Raw genomic sequence first — 20953 nt, forward strand, 5'->3', positions numbered from 1 at the left:
AGCAGACAGGTTCAGAGAGTACGCTTGTGAAATACAATGTTGTATGGGGGGAGATGAGTGCCCTTCAGAGCTACAAAACACATCCTACACATTATTTAGGACATGTATTCAGAGGTGGAGAGATAGCGTTAAAAAACAGGACAATGCATCCCTGTGGGGCCAAAGGGACAGAAACACAACATGAAAATCCCCAAGTGTATGCAACAATCCCAGTGCGGAAAGACTAACAACCGAGCTCATTCGTGGGTCCAGAACAAAAGGGAAAAGGAAATTACTACATGTGTAGTGTGGCACGTGTGCACATGAATGGCAGATGGTCTCCACCCAAACAGATTGAGATCATTTCTGGGATCATCCTTCAGGCAACTTAATTTCCAATACACCTTCCGAAGACTACACGAAGATGATATAAATTAAAGTGGTCAGTTTCTGGAGGTGGGGCCATATGTCACTCCTGTTGGCCTCCCTGACATCTAGTCTGACCTTCTAGTTTTACAGACACAGAGAAACTTTAGCCCAAAGATGTGGATCTTCCAAGGCCGCGCAGCATGTTACCATGAGAATGAGCTGGCACTGAGCTCTCAGAGTCCACAGGTTAGAACTAGGCTTTCCTTTTTAACCTCCTCTCCCTGTAAATCTGCTGAATTCAGAGATGGTCCTTACGTCTTACAAGGTATGGTCCATCAGAAAAGCATGGTTTTAATGATTTTTATCCTAAGAGTTGAAGGTTTACTGATTGGCCCCATCTTAGCCAGAAATGTGATTAATCAAGAGTACTATGGATTATTATGGTTTTAGTGGCAAAACAAACAAACAAACAAAAAAGGATGGGTGTGTCCTGGGTTAAATAGTATCACCCCCCCTCCAAATTCATGTCCACTGAGAACCTCAAAATGTGACCTTATTTGGAAATGGGATCTTTGGAGACGTGATTAAGACAGAAGGCTAAATGAAGTCCTCCTGGATTAGGAGCCCTACATCCCATCACTGGTGTTCTAAGAAAAGGAGATGACTTCAGAGATGATGCAGATACGAGGAAGAAGGCCAAGTAAAGACAGAGGCCAAGACTGTAATGATGTAGCCACAAGCCAAAGAATGCAAGGATCTGGGGCAAGCACCAGAAGCTAGGAGAGAGGCACGGGACAAACTTTGCACACAGAGTCTCCAGAAGGAACCAACCCTGTGGATACCTTGACTGTGGACTTCCGTCCTCCTGACTACGAGAAAATGAACATCTGTGGGTTTTGGCCACCCCGTTTGTGTTGCTCAGTGACAGCAGCTGCAGGAAACACATGCAGGCTGCGGCCAGGTGTGTATGCTTACGTACACTGCCGGGGTTCACGGGGAAGGGCGACACATCCCTCACGTTGATCCGCTGGACATTCTCAATCAGCAGACCGAACAGAGGCAGGTAGAGAGTGGCTATCCTTGCTTGATGGCTCTGAAACAAACGCACATGGCCAAGTTTATCCCATGGCTCTGAGCCTTTAATGACAGACTGAGTGGGCACGGGCCAACTCCTGTATTTGCATCCTTCCTATAAAGACGGCTATTTGTGGGCACCTGGGTGGCTATCAGTTGAGGGTCTGCCTTCGGCTCAGGTCATGATCCCAGGGTCCTGGGATCAAGCCCCACATCGGGTTCTCAGCTTGGCAGGGAGCCAGCTTTCCCCTCTCTCTCTGTCTGCCTCTCTGCCTATTTGTGATCTCTGTCAAATAAATAAATAAAATCTTTTAAAAAAAATCTTTAAAAATAAATGAATAAGTACTGCTACTAGATTTTAGTGTATAAACAGAGAAGAGTCTCAGTGCTGCTTCCACTAAATTTTCTGATGGGTTACTTTATATTACTTAAAATAAAGGACATTTATCAATCCATTATTTCCTTCCATTGGAGTCCACTCACCCTCGAAGCATATCTGTCATCAAAAGAATGCTTTATCAGCAGGTTCTTGAGCACGCTGATGGCGATCAGCCGGACCTCCCTAAACTCCTGGAGGGCGGTCCCCACCTCCCTCAGTAACAGTCCCACCAAGAAGTGGTTTCTGCAGAACTCGTCCGTTAATGAGTAGTCAAGCTGGAGATCTGAAATGAGGATAGAAACTGCTTTAGTTACAGAGGCCATCACGCACTTTGAATAAAACAAAAGCCAAAACCACCCTCTGCACTCAGCCCACCCTGTGTGTCAAGAGATGATTAGACTTAGCTTCAGGTGTAATTCAAAGGTCAATTATCTAAAATATTGCTCCATGTCTTACCACATCAGACTCTTAAATTTAAATACAGATAACTGCACCAGATTTTGATTTTAGAAGACACGACATCTTGCATAAATATTGTTAGTAAATAGTTTTAGTACCAATTTTTAGAATATACAACAACATGCTACATTACAAATGAAATTATGTTATTGACAAGAAGGTAAAAAATAAAGTTACTAAAAAAATAAAGTTATTGGGGCGCCTGGGTGGCTCAGTGGGTTAAAGCCTCTGTCTTCGGCTCAGGTCATGATCCCAGGGTCCTGGGGTCGAGCCCCGCATCGGGTTCTCTGCTCAGCAGGGAGCCTGCTTCCTCCTCTCTCTCTCTGCCTGCCTCTCTGCCTACTTGAAATCTCTGTCTGTCAAATAAATAAATAAAATCTTAAAAAAAAATAAAGTTATTGTCTGACACTTCAGAGAAGTAATCTGTACATAGCAAGCATGTAATTAACAAAGAATAAATATACATGGTCTATTGAAATTTTCTTTACTACTTGAGTTCATTAATCCCCTTCCTGGTTATGAAAGCCTATACACTCCCATTAAAACCCAACGTGCTTAAAATGAACAAGTTAGCATATAACCTCTATTCTGCTGTCCCTGAATGAAGAACTTACTTAACACAATTTAAAAAAATATACTCAATACTTCTGCACCTCTAAGAGCAAGTTAAAAAAACGAACATAAACTAACACTGAAATACTGAAAGCACCACACTAAACCAGTAAATCATCAGCAAGCGAAATGATCAAATGGAAAGCTCTTCCAGAGAACAGCTTGAAGGAAACATGAAATCGACTGGAGGGAAAGTAAAAGTGGCTACGCACCCCTCCAAAGCTGAAATACGCCTGTCAGTAAGCCGTAGCTGGGATCTGAGGTCATACTGAATCCATTACTAGAGGAATAGCTACAGATGCCTTCTTGACTTTGATTCCCTATTAGCTACGTCCCAACCTACCCAAAATAGTGTCCCAAGTCCTATGCAGAAGCAAGGGAAAATATCCATCCTTCCAGAATAATCATGGCCACTGTATGGTTTTTTAAACTTTGTTTACCCTAATGACAGGGCACAGCTTGAATTCACATAAAACCCTTAGGAAGATACCATCGGTTTAACTGTGCGTGCGCGTACATGCAGAGAAGGGGGAACAGGGAAGAAGGGAGAGGAGGGGAATGCTACAAACATGGACTCCTATCAGTGCCATAAGGACATTATCTGTAGGTCACCCACAGCCACCTGCCGAGGGCAGACCCCTTGGCACCAAATACCCCGACAGTCTACTGAGAACGTGTATGAGTCTCCTGGGCACCTGAGGGATTTCACGTCCCTACGTTCTGCAGGACAAACAACAGGGCCCTACAGAGTGTAGGGCAAGGTGGGCATCAGCTCACATTCACTGCCCAGCCACGGGGTATAAAGGACGACCCCCGGTACCCGGACAGGAGGAAGGAAGAGGGTCACGGTCTCCAAGTACAGGTGGGTTAGTGACTGCAGGTGAGGGGAGTGAGACAAGTTTGGAGCGCGGCTGGGGTCCTGGGAGGGGGCAGGAGGAGACGCGGCAGGCTCCACGGAAGAGGTGCTGACTCTCTGGGGAGGAAGGGGACAAGTCCCCCAGAGGGGTGGCTGTGTGAGGCGGAGAGTCAGGGGTGGGCATGCCATGACAGAGATGCTGGGAGCCCGCAGGGATGTCTGAAGTGTGGGCAACAGTGGGGAGTAAGACAAGACAGGCGGGCCAGGTGGGATTTGGGACGCCAAATACCCAGTCATTCCCTCAACCCAGGATGCTCAATCCCTGACTTTCTTCTCATTATCACCCCCAAGTCACCGTGGCAGTGAAGCTTTTCCTGGTTACCTTCTCCCACGTGTCCCGCTGCTCCTATCATCTTCCCCCGACCCCCCGCCAGACCCTCATCGCTAACAATGCACAGACTTCACTCAGGGCAAACAGCCTGGGATTTGCGTTCCTGTCGTCCACGACCGCCTCCCAAAGTCCCATGCAGCCCAGACTCGGTTGGTGCTAGGTAAATAGGTGTTGAACACATGAATGCCAACTCCAGGGCCCCAATCCCCCTTCTGACTCCTTAAAAGGCAGTCCAAGTTGCTCCTGGAGAAAGACATTTGTGTCTCTGAACTGATGCTTCTGTGTGTTTCTCTCTGAGTTTCAGAGGCCGTTGATTTAGGGTGTCATTAACAGTTTGGTGGCATCCTTCTGCTTTTTCTATCAGTATAAATAATCAATCCCCAGGTACGCTCACGGCACTAAACTCGGTAGTATTACTTAACAGACCTGACAGACTAATTTGATTCATATGACTTAGTGAAGACAAGGAAATCTCTACGCGTTTACTCTCTTCAAACTTTAAGAAGATACAGAACAGTTAACGACTCAACATGCAAACATAAAACGCACGTGAAAAGCCGTGTTGCTTGTGATTAGGTTACTGCCACCACTATAGACAAGGACCATGAAAATGGTGGAATAATACATTTTTGGAGTAAAGGAGTGCACTCTGTTTGTCGTGCCTCTTAAAGGGATAACCTAGAGGACCTAGAGACCCCAGGAGCAAAACCCAGCTCCCTCCCAGGGGTGTTAACAGCAGTATCATAGCTACAGTGAGAATAAATTCACTGGTTTATCGTGAATTTAAAAACGGATCCGAGTATATGGGAAACGCCTAAACGAAGAGCATATGTAAGCATTTCAGCAATGACTTGCATTCTTTTTCTTTCAAACGAGGAAAATGCAAGAAAGCAAGCATCACACCCCACACCTACCTACAGGAGTGTCATTTGACTCCACAGTTGGTGAAAGAAAAGCTAATTCATAAGAAAAAAGGAAAAGTGAAACAAATAAAAATAAACTACAGTAAGTAAAATGGATTTCTATTTAAGCAAAGGAATTTCTCAATGAAAAAGAGTCACACTGACATGACCTGTAGTCTAGTAAGTTTGCTGAGAAGTTAAGTTCCTATACCACGTTTTAGCAGTAGTTTTTTACACGGAAATTTAACAAGAAAAAAATGAATTCATCAACAAAAAAATCAGAAAATTCTAATGTCATATCTCAATCAATTCTCTTTTATTGAAAATGAATGGCTTTTGTGAAAAGACCCAGATTGACGTATGTGAAGATAGATTACCTTGGTATCTCTGAATTCTGCCTTTTCCAAATGGCATCGGTAAATTCAAAGGTATATAATGTTCGTGATTGCACACCACACGGAGAAATTCGAACTTGTATTCAAAGAGGGTCTACAGGAAACGACAGTTAGTGAAAGTTAAATGCCTCACTGACTATTTTATACAGCATCCTAAAAACCCATTAGAAATCATATATGCAGTCATTAGCGTCATGACCCTCTTACAACTGCATGTTCCGTACTACGTCAGATTTTCAGAATGGCTGTAGGCACTTGTTTGAAAACTGGAAACACATCTCATCAAACAATGTCCTCCACTGACTCTTAGAGCATTTATTATTTATGTTCCTTCTACTTCAAAAAGAATCTCAAGCAGCTTGTAATTATAGACACAGACTTCATACAATAAAAAAAAAAAAAAAAACGAGTAAGGCAGAGCTTTAAAATAGACACGCTAGGGAGGAGATAGATAATTCTATCAGAGAAAGCGTACATGGTTACTTCTATCTCCATGTTAAATAAACCATGATTCGCAACACATATACTTTTAATTTTGTAGTTGAGAAGTCTTCTCAGTCATTTATGAGAAAATCAGTGAGTGTGCTGATTTTACATTCAGAACTACTGCATCCCTAATGTCTTACACATGTTAACGCAAGTACTAGTGAGTATCTCCGAAAGAGGGGACAAGAATGCCTCTGGGATAGAAAGAAGCCGTGACATGAGCGCGGAGAAACAGCCGGGTTTCTGGATGTCAATCAGGAAGACAAAAACCAGTGTAAAACACACACGCTACCTTCGGGTCTCCGGGAGCAAAGCAGCTGATGTAGTTGTTGATCTGCTTAAAGACAAACCCCCTGTCCATGAAGGTGAAACATCTCTGCAGAGAAACAAGCCACAAAGGGAAATATTTAGGCCCCAGTCTTTTTTTTTTTTTTTTTTTAAGTTGGGTTGAAATCAGCATTTACTGTTCCTAAGTTTATCCTATGGCATAAAAATGCACCATTGGCTTCGACTGGGCACCAACTGTATACTAGTCACTGCTACAATGAACATTTCGCCACTTGACTTACACCCTCCTACCTTGATGAACACAGCAAGGCTGTGATTTGCATTTTTAGATGCCTCCGGATTATCTCGAAACTTCTGAGTGATGTGTGGCATCAGCATATTCACAACAGTTTCCACAGCGTGATGATAGGATGCTGGAAATCTCTGGTTTCGTAATAACTAAAAAGAATTTAGAACAAACCTGAGTTATTTTTAAAGTGGTGACCCTCTGGCGGGTGGGGAGGGAAATTTCATCCCTGAAGTCCATTTTTGAAAAACCCAGAGCTCCAATCTTATTTATCTCAAATGAGACAACAGAAATGATTTTTTCTTCTCTCAAAATACTATATAGGTATTCTCATACCTGATGTAAGTGGTGTGCATTAGACCTGAGACCCCAAACTTCAGCCCAAGAAAGACACTCTCGGAGGTTCTTGTAAGAATGTGGAGCTGTCCCTTTTCTCCCAGAGATTCTCATCAGAGCTGTGTTTTTACTGGATACTTCTGGTGGCCTCAAGGCCTGTACCACTCAGAGAACGCTATAGAAAACAGTGGCTCAGGTTTAAGCTTCAAGAATTCAAACGGAAAGTAAACAAATCTGAGACTGTGTGTCACTAGCTCAAAGTGCTTAGAAACAGTCCTCTTCAGGGGCGCCCGGTGGCTCAATCGGTTAAGCTCAGGTCGTGATCCTGGTGTCCTGGGATCGAGCCCTGCACTGGGCTCCCTGCTCCGCAGGGAGTCTGCTTGTCCCTCTCCCTCTGCTCCTCCCTCTGCTCTCCCTCAAATAAATAAATTAAATATTTTAAAAAGAAACAGTCAAATTAACTTTAGGTAATAATTTCTCCCCATCAGGAATGCTTACCTACGAAATTATACAGATCCCAAAGTTAGCTATCGTGGACGGTGTATCTTCCACACATCAGGCACTGCACTGGTCCATGTTTTTATGTGCTTTTCCATTAAATTCTTATAGGGTTTGACCCTCATTTCACAGAGGGTTGGAGAGCTCAAGTAAATGTGTCTTCAGTCAAGAACTAACAAGTAATAAAGATTCAAAGCCAGATCCACCCCGAGTCCAAGGCCTGTATTCTTTCTGCTTTGGACACTTCACTTCCCCAGCCATGTGCCCAATAAATGAGAAGAATGACTGACTCCTGATACGTGAACGGGTCTGAATTATATGCTCCATGACATTTATCCACTCATGCATGTGATTCTAACAGCCACAACAGGGGGCTATCTTCACCCCCATTTTACAAATGAGAAAACTGAAGCTTAGAGAGATTCACTAAGTACTGACTGATTTTCCTTTTCCCTTTCAGTGGTGAAACCCCTGGGTTTCACAGGTGCACACTGCTGCTCGGCTAGAGACTACATTTCCCAGCCTAACCTGAGGCCAGAGAAATGGGCTATTAAGAGGAAGATCGTGCTTTTCCCAGCCCAGTCCATGGGATGATTGCCTTCCAAGTCTTCTTCATCACTGCCTGGAATGTGGGGCAGGGGGTGAGCTAGCTTTTCAACCATGTGGATGAGGGTGACACCTGGGTTGGATGACTGGAGAGGAGCTTGAGGCCTCGAATGACCCTGGGGAACAAGCCCCCCACTCTCAGAGCTACCTATTGGCTTATAATTTTCCAAAAGAAAGAAATGAACCTTTTGTCTTATTTAAACCATTATTTTGGTCTGTTTTGCAACAGCCAAACCCATATCCCAATATCAAATATTTTCTAAAACTAGAACTGAAATCTAGTGATTTCTACATGCATTATTTCATACATCAAATACCAGAAGCTATTGTGAATTTTGAAATGCCAGCTCTACAATAATCTCAATTCTCAAACCAATAATAAAACAATCTTTGCAAACTTACAAAATCAAGAATCCAGTGAAGGAAGGATCAAGTAATAATAATAAGTATTTGAAGTTTACCCACTTTCAAAAACAGAACTGTAAAATTAGAAATGCCAAAGGGATTTTGTTCTATATATGCAACCCATAACTCTATATCCTGAGGGGTCAGCCTCAACAGATGATCAGCTTCCTGGACCCCAGGTCAGGCCACCCCTCAGACCACCAGGCACGCCTGCCTGCTACCCAAGCGGGCTACTCCTGAAAAAATGTCTCTCCAAAAATACCTGATGCCTCCAGAATTAGTCGATGGCTGCTTAAACCATGAAAAGTGGATGGTTGGGGTTGGCACCACTTAACCTATTAGTCACTATTATCAAAACTAAAAGTGGGGGGCACCTGGGGGCTCACTGGGTTAAAACCTCTGCCTTCAGCTAGGGTCGTGATCTCGGGGTCCTGGGATCGAGCCCCGCATCGGGCTCTCTGCTCAGCGGGGAGCCTGCTTCCTCCTCTCTCTCTCTCTGCCTGTCTCTCCACCTACTCGTGATCTCTCTCTGTCAAGTAAATAAATAAAATCTTAAAAAAAAAAACAAAAAACTAAAAGTGGGACAACCAGACACTTTAAGACTCTAGATGTGATGCAATAGCACCAGTTATGAAGTATTCTTGTCCCAAATCAAACCAAACCTAAATCGAACTGAGCTTCAACATCATACAAGTTTACGGGAACCACAGGGGACAGAGGACCATGCCATGTAACACTGTGAGGTTACAATGTGGGAAATTCCGCAAGACAAATGGTCCCCCCATTTCAACAAATACACTGCATTAAAAAACAAATAAATGGAGAAGGAACAGCTTGAAAATCCAGGAAACTTCAGAGACACATCAACCACATGCAATGTGCAGACTGTGTTTTGGTCTTGATTCGGACCACGTGATGGTAAAAGGGCATTTCTGAAACAGCTGGGGAAACCGAATACAGACAGGGTGTCCGATGATAATGAAGAAATGCCGCTGACTTTGTTGAAGGTCATTATGGTATGGTGCTTCCATCTCTTTCAAAGGCTAATCTGTTAGAGAGGGCACACTCAAGATTCTTCTTCGGTGACTGCTTTTAAAATGCTCTAGAAACAGTGCGATGGTGGACATACGAAGCCGCGAGGGCAGCATGACAGTAACTGCAGAAGGTGAGTGACAGAGCTTCAAACACGGGGTTCATTCAACTTTTCTTTTTCCTTTTACGTTTATTTTAAAAATCCTACAATAATTAGTTTTCTTTAGAAAGAAAGAAAACCTCGTGAAGAATGGTGGATAATTAACACACCAACCGAGCAACGAAGCTGCTCTGTGATCAGATGTCAGCTCAGCGCCTTGAAGACTGAAATGACAAACACGTTATCAGGAGCCCTAACCTGGCAACAAAATGGTGAGGTAAGACGCCTCTAAAGGTGATAAAGACCACAATAATTAGATGTTGTTATGGAGACTACTATCCACTGAATCGGAAGAAAACGTTCCAGGATAATGGGCAGCTGTCCAGGGTGGTGAGCGCAGACACACCAGCTTGAAGGAGAGGACACCGAGACTATGTTACAGCTCCCTAAGATACAATAAACAAGCCTATTAGCTAATAAACTTCATTTTCCTGGCCTTACCTAGGTTATGAGCCCTTTCTCCTGCTTCATGCTCATTGTCTTCTCCCCAAATGTGGAAGCTCTCTACCAACCTCCACATTGATTTCTCATTTTGGAGCTCACACAGACCCTTCTGCTCTGTTCTCTAACTGTGCCCAGCTGAATGTCTTCTTCCCCCCCGGGGCCGGCGTCAGCTTCGGGGCTGGCGATGCACCATCTATGCTATTTGCATCGCTTCTCCGTGCTCTGTGCATCACCAGTGACTGTTCCAAACAGGTGCTTGGGGATAGAAGTATGGATGCTCCCATTCTGCCATCACACATTTATAGTAGGGGGAAGTGCGGGCAGTCTGTTTAAAACAAGACCTATACCATCCTTTCCCTACTTTTCATTTGAACACTCTTTCCTTGCTCAATTAAGTCAGGAAATGGTTGATGGCTAAACACCTAACTAAGGTTTATATTCATCCCATCCTAGGCCACATTTTCCAGCTTGCGAGACGTACACCTGTGCAATGCTAGCAATTTGGCTTGACTCAAGGTGGGAGGAGAGGAAATTCCAAAAGAGTCTGCTGAAATTATAGCTGCTAAATATAAGTGATAGAAAAGGAACACCGAAAATGTGTTGAGCATAGAGGCTGCGGGGGGTTCAGAGTTGGGAACTCCTTAGTAGGCCTTGATGAGGTCGGTTTTATATTTTCCTCGAAAACTGCTTATTATAAATTCCAAGCACATGTCACCTATGGAACACTTGGGTCTGGCATGGTCACATGTAATCAATCCAAACTTCCAGGTCCATCTGCGGTAGTAAGGAAATTGCTTATTTTAGATGCTAGTTCAAAGGGACGCTGTGATTTACAGCCTTCCTCGGCAAATGGCACAAAGTGACTGCTGGGATGGGGAAGTGGACACATGTGGCCATGTTCAAGAGTGTAGCATTAGAAACAGACCTACCAGCATGCACCTGCTTCAGGGGCATCTCCTTCTACATAAATATGCAGCAGAGAGACCCCATTACCAGCAAGAGTGTTTACCCAAGGCCCTAGCTCTACATAAACTGGCCTCCAAATGCTGGTCTATGCTAAAAAGTCTTGGAAAGGGCACTTTCAGCTGCACTGAAAGCAGCATCTGGCTCTTACATGAGCCTGTGGCCCAGGTGCTCCTACTAGACAGATATGTGCTTGGCCATGGCATTTTAAGAAAGACTCACCAATGAGGAAAAAAATCAAGGCCAAAATATAAACACATTGCATGCACTAATAATCCTCAATCTAAAAGTATAAAAACTCTCAGGGAATTTGATCATGATTTTGGAAATCACAAATGGCACAGGAATGGTGAGTACGAACTTGTTCTCTCAATTCAGAACCCTGGGATCAGGGACGAGGACATATCCTTCCTAAGATGTAAATAAAGACAGACATAAAAATAACTAACCCAAACCTGTAAAACTCATTACTCCTAAGATATGAGGCAAAATGAATAAAACCTTCAAACTATGTGAGAAGATCAGTAATGTGTGATTCGGGGAAGGCGTGGCATGGTGTCAGGTGACGCGGAAGAAGTCAAAGGGGAGCCCTCGAAAGTGAAATGTTAAACTCTCCAAAGTGGTAAGTAGGTATTTTGAATCTCTTTTTATAGTAAATTATCTTATGGCTAAGTTTTCTCCTTTTGGATGCTAGAGTGTTTCTTTTTATGCTGGATAACAATTTTTAAATAAACCACTTCCAAAAACTCTCTGAATATTCTTTCAGGACCAAGATGTAATTAACGTACAGAAAAGGTTGTGCAGGGTAGCATTTGAGCAGTCTGTTCTAAAAAGTTCGAAAAACAAAGTGTTGGAAGGCCCACAACTGCTGGAGAGTTAAGTTATAAGGCTGGAAAGGGCAGATCATCTGGGAGCAGCCGGTTGTGACTCTAGCATGACTTCGAGGTTCTGCTCTGCTGTGTGATCCTGGGCAGGGCACCTCACGGGTCTGTACCCATCTCGACCTCTGTGGCACAGGGGCGGAGCTGGACCAGAAGGGAGCTTTCAGGTCCCTACCATCCCTAAATTTCTATGGTTTAATTTAGCATCTTGAGAAAAAAACACAAGCAGTTAAATTACTCTATTTAAATTTTCTATCATGGTTCCTGGAAAGAGATGTTATTGATACTTATACTTCCCTTTTTTTTTTTTTTTTAAGATTTTATTTATTTTGGCAGAGTGAGAGAGAGAGAGCAAGGGCACAAGTACAGGGAGTGGCAGGCAGAGGGAGAAGCAGACTCCCAGCTGAGCAGGGAGCCTAATGCGGAACTTGATCCCAGGACCCTGAGATCATGACCCACGCTGAAGGCAGACACTTAACCCACTGAGCCACCGAGAAGCCCGACACTTAGACTTCTGTGGGTGTTTCAAAAGTATTCATTACCTCTGACCATTGCTCCTGTGGTCTAGTCATGCGCTTTCCCACCTAAACTCTGTGAGGGCCAAACCACGCCTCACTTAACTTTGTAACCCTTGAGCCTGCATATAAATAAAAGGCTCTCCATGAATACTTTCTGAACAAACAGTTACATTTTTAAATATATTCAAGTCACCAATCTTTCTGGGGTGATTACATTTATTTAGAGCCAAAAACAATGAAAAACACATTGGGGCCTTGTTACGGACTGAATTGTGTCTCCTTAAAATTTATATGTTGAAGCCCTAACCCACAGTCTCGGAATATGGAGACAAAGTCTTTACAGAGTTAATTAACTTAAAACAAGGCCATGAAGGTGAGCCTCAACCCAACAAGACTGGTGTCCTTACAAGAGGAGAAGATTTGGACATAGACAGGCACAGAGGAAAGATAATGCACAGACCTGGGGAGAAGACAGCCATCTACAAGCCAAAAAGAGGGGCCTCGAAACCAACCCTAAAGACACCTTGATCTCAGATGTCTAGCCTCCAGAATTGTGTGGAAATAAATCACAATCGTTAAGGCCAAACAGGCGGTGATACTTGCTGTGGCAGCCTAAGCGAACCAAGGCAAGTGCGCAGCCCATCTTGCGTAGGACATTTGTAACATGAAAGTACTACATCCAAGTGACCCGCATGTGTGCACGCATGCGTGTGTGCGTGTGTATGTGTGTGCGCGCGCCCGCACACTTAGCCGCATACTGCCAAGCGGATAGTCTGCTAGGTTTCTCACTTGGCAGGCTATTCGGGCATGATTTAGATGGCGCGTTACTCTGTGGAAAGCAGGGCCCCCTCCATCTGGCATCTGCCTGTGCACTAAAACCAGAATTAAAAGAAGGAAAAAAAGAAAAGGAAAAGGAAACCACCTGGTCAGGCACCCACTCGACTAGAGGAAGTGTGGCTTTCAGTTCTGAGCTGCCAACCTTCTAACCTTCTGCCGGACAAAACCCAGCGGCCTTTCCCAAGGCTTTCTCCCTGAGTCTGATCCCCGGTGCAGGGAGCCTGGACCTTCACCCTCTCTCCCCATGGCTCCCCTGTCCTCCCTTGATTCACTGTGAAAGACTGCTGGGTACCGTGACCTGCTCCCTGCACGCGGGCCTCCTGCTCTCCACGAGACTCAAGACCGTGCACAACGCAATGCAGAGAGCATTCAGGGTCGTGATGGCAACTCCAAGAGCATGCACATCTCAAAAGGGACTCTGTCACTTGATCGCTGTGTTCGCCTCATTAGAATCTTACAAAAATGTATCTACACTGAGCCTCAGACGGCCAGCAATAGCCAGTCACACCCAGACAGGCATGGGTCGAGAGAGGACTGAAGGGACAGGCTACAGGTATCCCTAGGGTGCCTTCAGCATGGGGACCCACAGTGTCACACACACCCAGGCCCCTCAGCAAAGAGCTATCTCAGAGTCCCTTCACTGCTTCCAGAGGACGTGAAGTAACATCAGACACTCTGGTCTAAGGCCCTGAGAAAGGTCTACAACGTTCAAGACACGGTAATTACATTTAAATTAAATGCTTAAACTGTTACTCTCATTTCACAGACTTGAAGACTTCCAAGCTATACAAAGGAGAAGACAGAGTTTTCTTTGGACTTAGTAACACATGCTTCGGGACAGTGGGCTTTGGAGCCAGACTGCTCTCAACACCCGGCCCCCTCCATTCACTAGCAATGCGGCCTCGGCCAGGAACTCGCGCTAGGCTCAGTTTCTTCCTCTATAAAATGCGGGGTAGTACTTTATGACAGTCCTGTGGCTTTAGTACTTGGAATAAAATGCTTTCGTACTTGGAAAGCACCTAGAACTGTGCTGGAACTGGCAACAGAAAGCGTTCATGAATGTGAGTGACAAAGCACGGAAAAGACTTTCTCCCCTGAGAGCCACCACCCCAGCCCTGATAGGAAGCGACATACCTTAACTTTGGAGTTCTCTATCAAGTGCTGAGCCATGGATTTTATCAACACGTCAAAGAAAAACCATGAATACTGAAAGGAAATAAAAAAGGATCCAGGTGAGAAACCCAATCATCAGGAGGTGAGATGCTTACTCTCTTAGGCTGACAATGTTACAGACATGAAACAGGGGTGACCCCAAAGCAGAGCTCGACCACTGGGCAAAATATCATGGGACCAGAGGTGCATGCAAGGAAGCCGTTCTCCTGCTTTCGCACGTCCCACAACAAGTGACTGTCTCCCACTTTGAAGCTGGGCGCACGCGCTCAGCGGGGCACAAGCCAGCAAGTGGCACCGCTGGACTACATCTGGGATTTTCCTCTTGACGGGGCCTCCCCTGCCGATGCTGCCTTTATAATCGCCACCTCGGTGTCCTCCACTCGTTCACATGTAATGACTTCTTAAAACTTAAGAGCCTGTGATATTTTAAATACAGTAATATTCTGCAGGTCTGACGGAAGCACAAGTATAAGCAGCAAAGTGGATCTCAAAGAACTAACTCTTTACCCCTTTTCTGGAGGTGGTGGCTGTCTGTATACGCACACAGAAGGGTGAGCATTCGGATTTTCTCCCACCGATTTCCATGCCGGAAAGCCGCACGGCTCAGCCCCGCGACATACCTTGAGTAGTTTGTTGCTGGTGAGGAAGTCAGCAGAAGGCTTGAGAATCGTGGTCATGGCTTTCGTCAGCTCTTCGTGCACTGTCTTGTATTCGGAGGCAATGTATGGCTCAGCCTTGTAAGCATACTTTGAAGAAAAGGGAAAGATATTTTAATGTCCTGCTTACCTAGGATGGGCTGAAAGCAGGAGAGGCTCCAAGGGATGGTGGCGAGGGACTGAGGTACAAGTGCGGGGGGGGAGAGGCAGGTGTGGAAACAGAAGCAGGGAAGGGGGACACAAAGAGGGAGCCCAGGATACTTTCAGGGAACCCATCACAATACGGGAACCACCTGACTCAGGTCAGTGGTCCTCCAGCCCACAACTCTACCTCCCAAGGACTTCAAGGAATGTGTCACCCGACACTGGGTGACTTGATTCCATAGCTAGAATTCACAGAGGTGTCTAAGACTAAACACCACGTGTGTAACTTTTCAGAATGGTAACCGCCACTTGTCTATGGAATAGTGTTGCATAAATGAAGAACCCGTTGATATTCCTCCTTATGACATCTCTTGCTGTCCCACATAGTTCTCTAATTTGTCGTGGCCAGCGCTAACCTTCTCGTCTCAGGAGAAACAGTTCTACTGCAAATTTTAGTTGTGAAAAAGAAAAATGAAAATAATAGGGCTGTACCAAAGGCCTACCAAGAGTGACTTAAAAGTCTTCCTTAAAATTCCATGTCATTATTATTTGCAAAACCCATTATAAGAAATACGTTGAAAAACAAAATTAAGTAAATAAATGAAAGGCTGCCTCTCTTTGGATTTCCTCTCGTTCAGGTACAAGGCACTGGCTACAGGTATGGAAGAGAAAGCAGAGGTATTAAGTTTCATCCCAAAATAACTAGATTAAAAAAAAAAATGAGTCCTTAGAAGGAAAACTGGAGAGCCACAGATTTCCATGACTGGGACCGTGTACTTTACATACCTTAACATATGACCTCAAGTGGCTCTCCAATCCTTCCTCATGGCACTGGGCAACCACATGAATAATGACCCTACACACCACAGAAATGAACAAAGCAATGAATAGTAATGTGGGAATGAGAACATTTCATTATTACAGAGCAGCTGCCGAACAGTGATGATGCTACTGGCACCACAGGCAACAAGGAAACGAGGAATTAGATGGGGGTCCCTTCACATGGGATCAAAAGAAATTTCTTAAATATAATGGTCAACACATACTAGCATCCCAGATATGTATGACCGTGCTCCAGATGTGGACAGACTGAAAGGGAAGGAGGCATCCGCCTACCCGCCTCTTACCGTGTCACGTTGACGGCGACTTCCTCCTGGGTGGCTCTGGTGAGGACGCGGAACAGCTGGTTTAGGATGGTGGGCAAGAAGGCGATCATCACGTGACCTTCCATCGCATGCAGGCTCTGCGGACATGCAACGGCCCTTGTGTGACCTTAAGACACCAACCCTGCACACGCTCACTTGCTCTCTCTCTCAAATAAAGGAATTTTTTTTTTTTTAAAGAGCCTAACTCCAAGCAATTTCCACTCAGTTCCAAAAAAGGACAGGAGAAGTCCATCTAAACAATGGAAGGCAGTGGCGGGCAGAACAGGGGACAAAGATGGCCACATCCTAATCCCTAGAACCTGTGAGTATGTTACATGGCAAAAGAATGAAGGCTGGCCTTAAAGTAGGGGCACTGTCCTGGATTATTCAGGTGGACCCAATGTCATCACGAGGGTCCTTAAAGTCAAAGGAGGGAGGCAGAGGGGAGAGCCAGGGGAGACATGCCGAAGGAAAGAATGGTCAGAGATGGAAGGCTGTTGGCTTTGAGATGGAGGAAGAGGTCACTAGCTACGGAATGAAGACAACCTTCAAAAGCTGGGAAAGGACAAGGAAACAGATTCACTCCCAGAGTTTCCATAAAGGAACTCAGCCATGTTAATAACACCTTGATTTGAGCCCTGTGAGGCCTGTGTCAGACTTCGAACCTACGGAAGTGTAAGAAAATAAATTCATGTTGTTTGGAGCCCCCGATCTGTAGTAATTTGTTATAGCAGCAACAGAAAACTAATTCAAAGATTCTTCTTAAACTCCTAAGGCTCTCTGTGAGATACCTGAAAGGAAACTTGGCCAAGCAGTGATTTCAGAACTCTTCATTCCTTGTTCCTTGCTGAAATGAAACAAACTCATATTCCATTTCTCACATTTCTTTTTTTTTTTTTTTCTTAAAGATTTATTTATTTGAGAGAGAGTGCGAGCGTGCGGGGGAAGAGCAGAGCGAGAGGGAGCATCTCAAGTCCACTCCCCGCTGAGCATGGGGGCTGATGTAGGGCTCAATCCCAGGGCCCCAAGATTGTGACCTGACCTGAAATCAAGAGCTGGCCGCTTAACCAACTGAGCCACCCAGGCGCCCCCATTTCTCACATTTTTTATGTTTTGTCCTCATGCCTAGGACGCTCTTTTAGCTACTCTCCTTTAAAAAAAACATTCCCATGGAACCACATTCTGGATAATGCTCCCCTACATAAACCCCACCTTGCTCTTGCTGTTCCATGATGCTAGAAGCCCCCGACCCTGGTTGGGTTTTTTGGGGAGGGAGGGAGTTCCCCCACCTAGCACACATTCTCCAAGGTTATGTTATCTCCTACAGTGAACTAGAAATTACTTAACAGTGGGACTAATGCCACTGCTTCTTATGTGCCCCTTACTGTGCTCTGTACCGGGGAGGACTCAACTGATAGCCTGTGCTAGCGAATGACTGTCTATGCAGAGAACAGTATGTTTTGGGTTGGGCCTAAAAACAGTATATGTGGGATGAGGATGAAGGCAGGAGTTGTCCTATTTCTTTGCTTTTTCTTCTTCTTTTTTTTTAATTAAGTTTTTTATTTTAATTCCAGTAGAGTTAACATACAGCGTTCTGGAGTTGTCCTATTTCTGAGTCCACTTCTTGCCGCCATGTAAAACCACACATCCTATCAACGTGAGAATGTCTAGCTGAGAGCATCCTTCCAAGGGTCGCAAGTGGTAAAGAACAATATTCACCACCAAAAAGAAAACCCAACCTACCGCAAACTCATTAAAAAGGGGTTACTAAGAAAGCGACCTGATACCTTAAGGTATTTTACAAGTTCACTCCCTAAGGCTTGGGCTCCAGATTCAGTTTTCTGGCAGTACTGGAAAAAATTGTGTAAATGCTGATCCTGGGGGGAATAAAAAAGGAGAGAAAGAAAGCAAGCCTGTTAGCATAACGCTGTGGAAACAGGAGTATCTGCTTCTTGCAGCATGCATGTTTCATTTAAACTAGGAAACTGATCATATGAAAATGAAAATATCAAAGAAATAAAAATAAAAATAAATTTTTAAAAAGATTTCAAAGATCCTCCAACAAAAGAAGAAAACTGTTGAGAAATGTTACTTATATTGTTCATTTATATCAGTACATAAGAGCACCTTATAATATACTTTCTTCGATGAAGGACCTCTAGAGTAAAAATATATCTATATGACATTATCAGTTAGGATTTCGTTTTACCAAAAAATAGTGCAAACTCATTCATTCAGCCATCACTGCCCACGCTGCTGGAATAACACGTACCTGAGTATACACTGTGGAAACCAGGTGAGTTGAAACTTTCAGCAGTGGCTTGCTTCCGTCTACCCATTTAATTTCTGGGCCATAATGCTGAAAAGATAGGGAAGGGGAAAATTACCATCCCAACAGATCAGCGACCTTGGCTTCAAACACCATGTTCACGGACAGGGCTGAAGAGGAGTCACAGGCCCAGAAAGCATCAGTGACTCAAGAGTTACGGCCGGCTGACAGCAGGGATGCAACTGGTACTCATTTCTGCCCACTTTCTTCCCCCAAAGACAGTGCCCTCCTTCCTGGATTTTCCAACTTATCTTTTGCTCAGCTGCGGCTGTGGAATTACTGTCCATTTGAGAGGGAAAGAATCCTATTTCGCCAATGACTCAGCCAACCCAGAGCTCAGGACCATGAACGTGGTGGCAAGATGCCACATCCAGCAAACAGGACAGTAGACTAAACCCTAACATGGGTAAAGGGCCAATCATCTATGTGTGCTTGTTTTGAATTCTGAAACCTCCATTTTTTTTCTTGTTCAGACTAGCAATTTTAACTGAAGTTTACATGATTTCCCCTGATTTCGGAATATTTTGATGATTTGTCCATCACATGGACCCAAATTTGGTGCTACTTAAATGCGGAAAAACATTAAAAGCCATTTAAAACGAAATGAAAACTTACCTCAGCTTGTTATAAAACGGAAGTCTATAAAACTTAAGATGGCTTAAAAAAATGCAAAACCAACTAACCAATTAGAGAACTCTAAGAAAATCCAGGCTTTTCTGAATCAGAAAATGTATCAGAATGGGCTGACCTGTGGGCGAGATTTGTTACCTGACTCCCCCTAAGCTGGAAGCCAATTCCTAATACTCTGCGTGACTCTAAGAACACACCCCTATTTGAGCATGGCTAGTTTGCAGTGAAAAATTCCTACGTCATCCAGCATCTCCAAGTCTCGATTGCCCTGCTGAGATGCTGCTAGTTCAGGGCTTCTCCAGTGCCCAAACCGTCATTCTAAATCGTGCTGTCAACAGCACGGCCTTCCACCAGCCTATGTTTACTTGAAAATGAGTAACTAAAACTAAAATGTTGGGACCAGCAAAAATACTGTGTGCTTTTTTGTGTTACTCTTGCCTTAGTTGATTTTTCATGTTTTCTGAAAGTAGTGGGATAAATGAATCTTAAAGTCCTTTACCCGGCCCATCCCAAGCTCCTGGTAGCCAAGGTAGCCAGACGGGAGATTGGCTGAGACGGGAACCTGCTGTTCACTTGTTACCACTCTTCCATCCTTCAGGAGGGGAAGCCAGGAATATCCAACTGTTGAAACAAAGCACAAAAAACTTCACTGTAGGTATTCGAAAATGTATGAAGGAAAGACAGTGCTACTCAGCTGCCGGATCTTTAAGGCCTTGAACTGGTCTCTGCAGAACACTGTCTACAATGTACTTTGGCCTCTTTTACAATTCTAAAATGATCTTTTAAAAAAATTTACATATGCTACCTTCACAAACTTCATCAAAAACTCCAAAAAGGGGCGCCCCTGATGACTCAGTAAGCGTCTGACATCTGCTCAGGTCAAGATCAATGGGTCCTGGGGTGAAGTCCTGCACTGGGCTCCGTGCTCAGTGGGGAGCCTGCTTGTCCCTCCCCCCGCCCCTCCCCCAACTCACGCGCTCCCCTCTGTCTCTCAAATTAATAAAACCTTTTAATAAATAATAAATAAAAATTCCTCAAGAGGATGAGGGCTCAGAATCAAAATAAAACTTGAGAACCTAATACGTAAGTTATGAACGATCAAGGTAATGATGAAATCCCAAACCTTGTGTTTCGACAACATCCCTCTTCTTTGTGCTCCCTTTACTTGAATTATCACAGCTGACATGGAAGAATGTGAACAGCAAGTGGTGCTTTTCGTGCAGCTGGGTGGGCAGTTCTATTTTAATCTGCAAGGAAGACAAAATAACCACCTTTTTAGTATTTTAAAATGAAAGTTCTCGATGAAAGCAGCCACACACGTCACCCAAAGCACAAGCGTCCGTGTGGTTTCTGAACTAACATTTGCGGTTAAAGAAGTGAGAGAACAGAAACTGTGCTAAAGAAATGGATCCATAATACACTTATGGGCTGAATGTGTGGGTCCCCACCCCCAAATTCATATGTTGGAATCCTAACCTCCCCACCAAGGTGATGGTATTGGAGGTGGGGTCTTTGGGGTGATTAGGCCATGAGTGAGATGAATGCTCTTACAAGAGATCCAACAGAAGACCCCCCTCAACTGTCCACCATTTGAGGGTACAGTTGAGAAGTCTGTGACCGGGAGGGAGATGGCCCTTGCCCAGCCAGGCGCACACCGTGACCTACAACTTCAGCCTCCAGGACCGTGAGCACAAACATCTGCTGTTTACCATGCACCCAG

At 44.5% G+C, this 20953-nt stretch overlaps 1 protein-coding gene across 21 annotated transcripts in view; it reads right to left on the minus strand.

The window, feature by feature from the left end:
* DOCK9 (dedicator of cytokinesis 9) overlaps positions 1–20953 on the minus strand; it is a 283179-nt gene that overhangs the window by 67527 nt on the left and 194699 nt on the right. For all 21 annotated transcript variants that reach the window (XM_046028152.1, XM_046028144.1, XM_046028150.1 and 18 more), the window contains exons 20-32: positions 20357–20480; positions 19733–19854; positions 18547–18633; positions 18062–18151; positions 16257–16372; positions 15916–15985; positions 14950–15075; positions 14291–14362; positions 6482–6628; positions 6195–6278; positions 5399–5510; positions 1906–2084; positions 1328–1441 (exon numbers count right to left, since the gene is read on the minus strand). In XM_046028152.1, coding sequence (XP_045884108.1) covers positions 1328–1441; positions 1906–2084; positions 5399–5510; positions 6195–6278; positions 6482–6628; positions 14291–14362; positions 14950–15075; positions 15916–15985; positions 16257–16372; positions 18062–18151; positions 18547–18633; positions 19733–19854; positions 20357–20480 — 1443 coding nt within the window. The remainder of the gene's footprint in view (positions 1–1327; positions 1442–1905; positions 2085–5398; positions 5511–6194; positions 6279–6481; positions 6629–14290; positions 14363–14949; positions 15076–15915; positions 15986–16256; positions 16373–18061; positions 18152–18546; positions 18634–19732; positions 19855–20356; positions 20481–20953) is intronic.

The sequence above is a fragment of the Meles meles genome, chromosome 14, assembly GCF_922984935.1.
Source record: "Meles meles chromosome 14, mMelMel3.1 paternal haplotype, whole genome shotgun sequence".
Lineage (NCBI taxonomy): Eukaryota > Metazoa > Chordata > Mammalia > Carnivora > Mustelidae > Meles > Meles meles.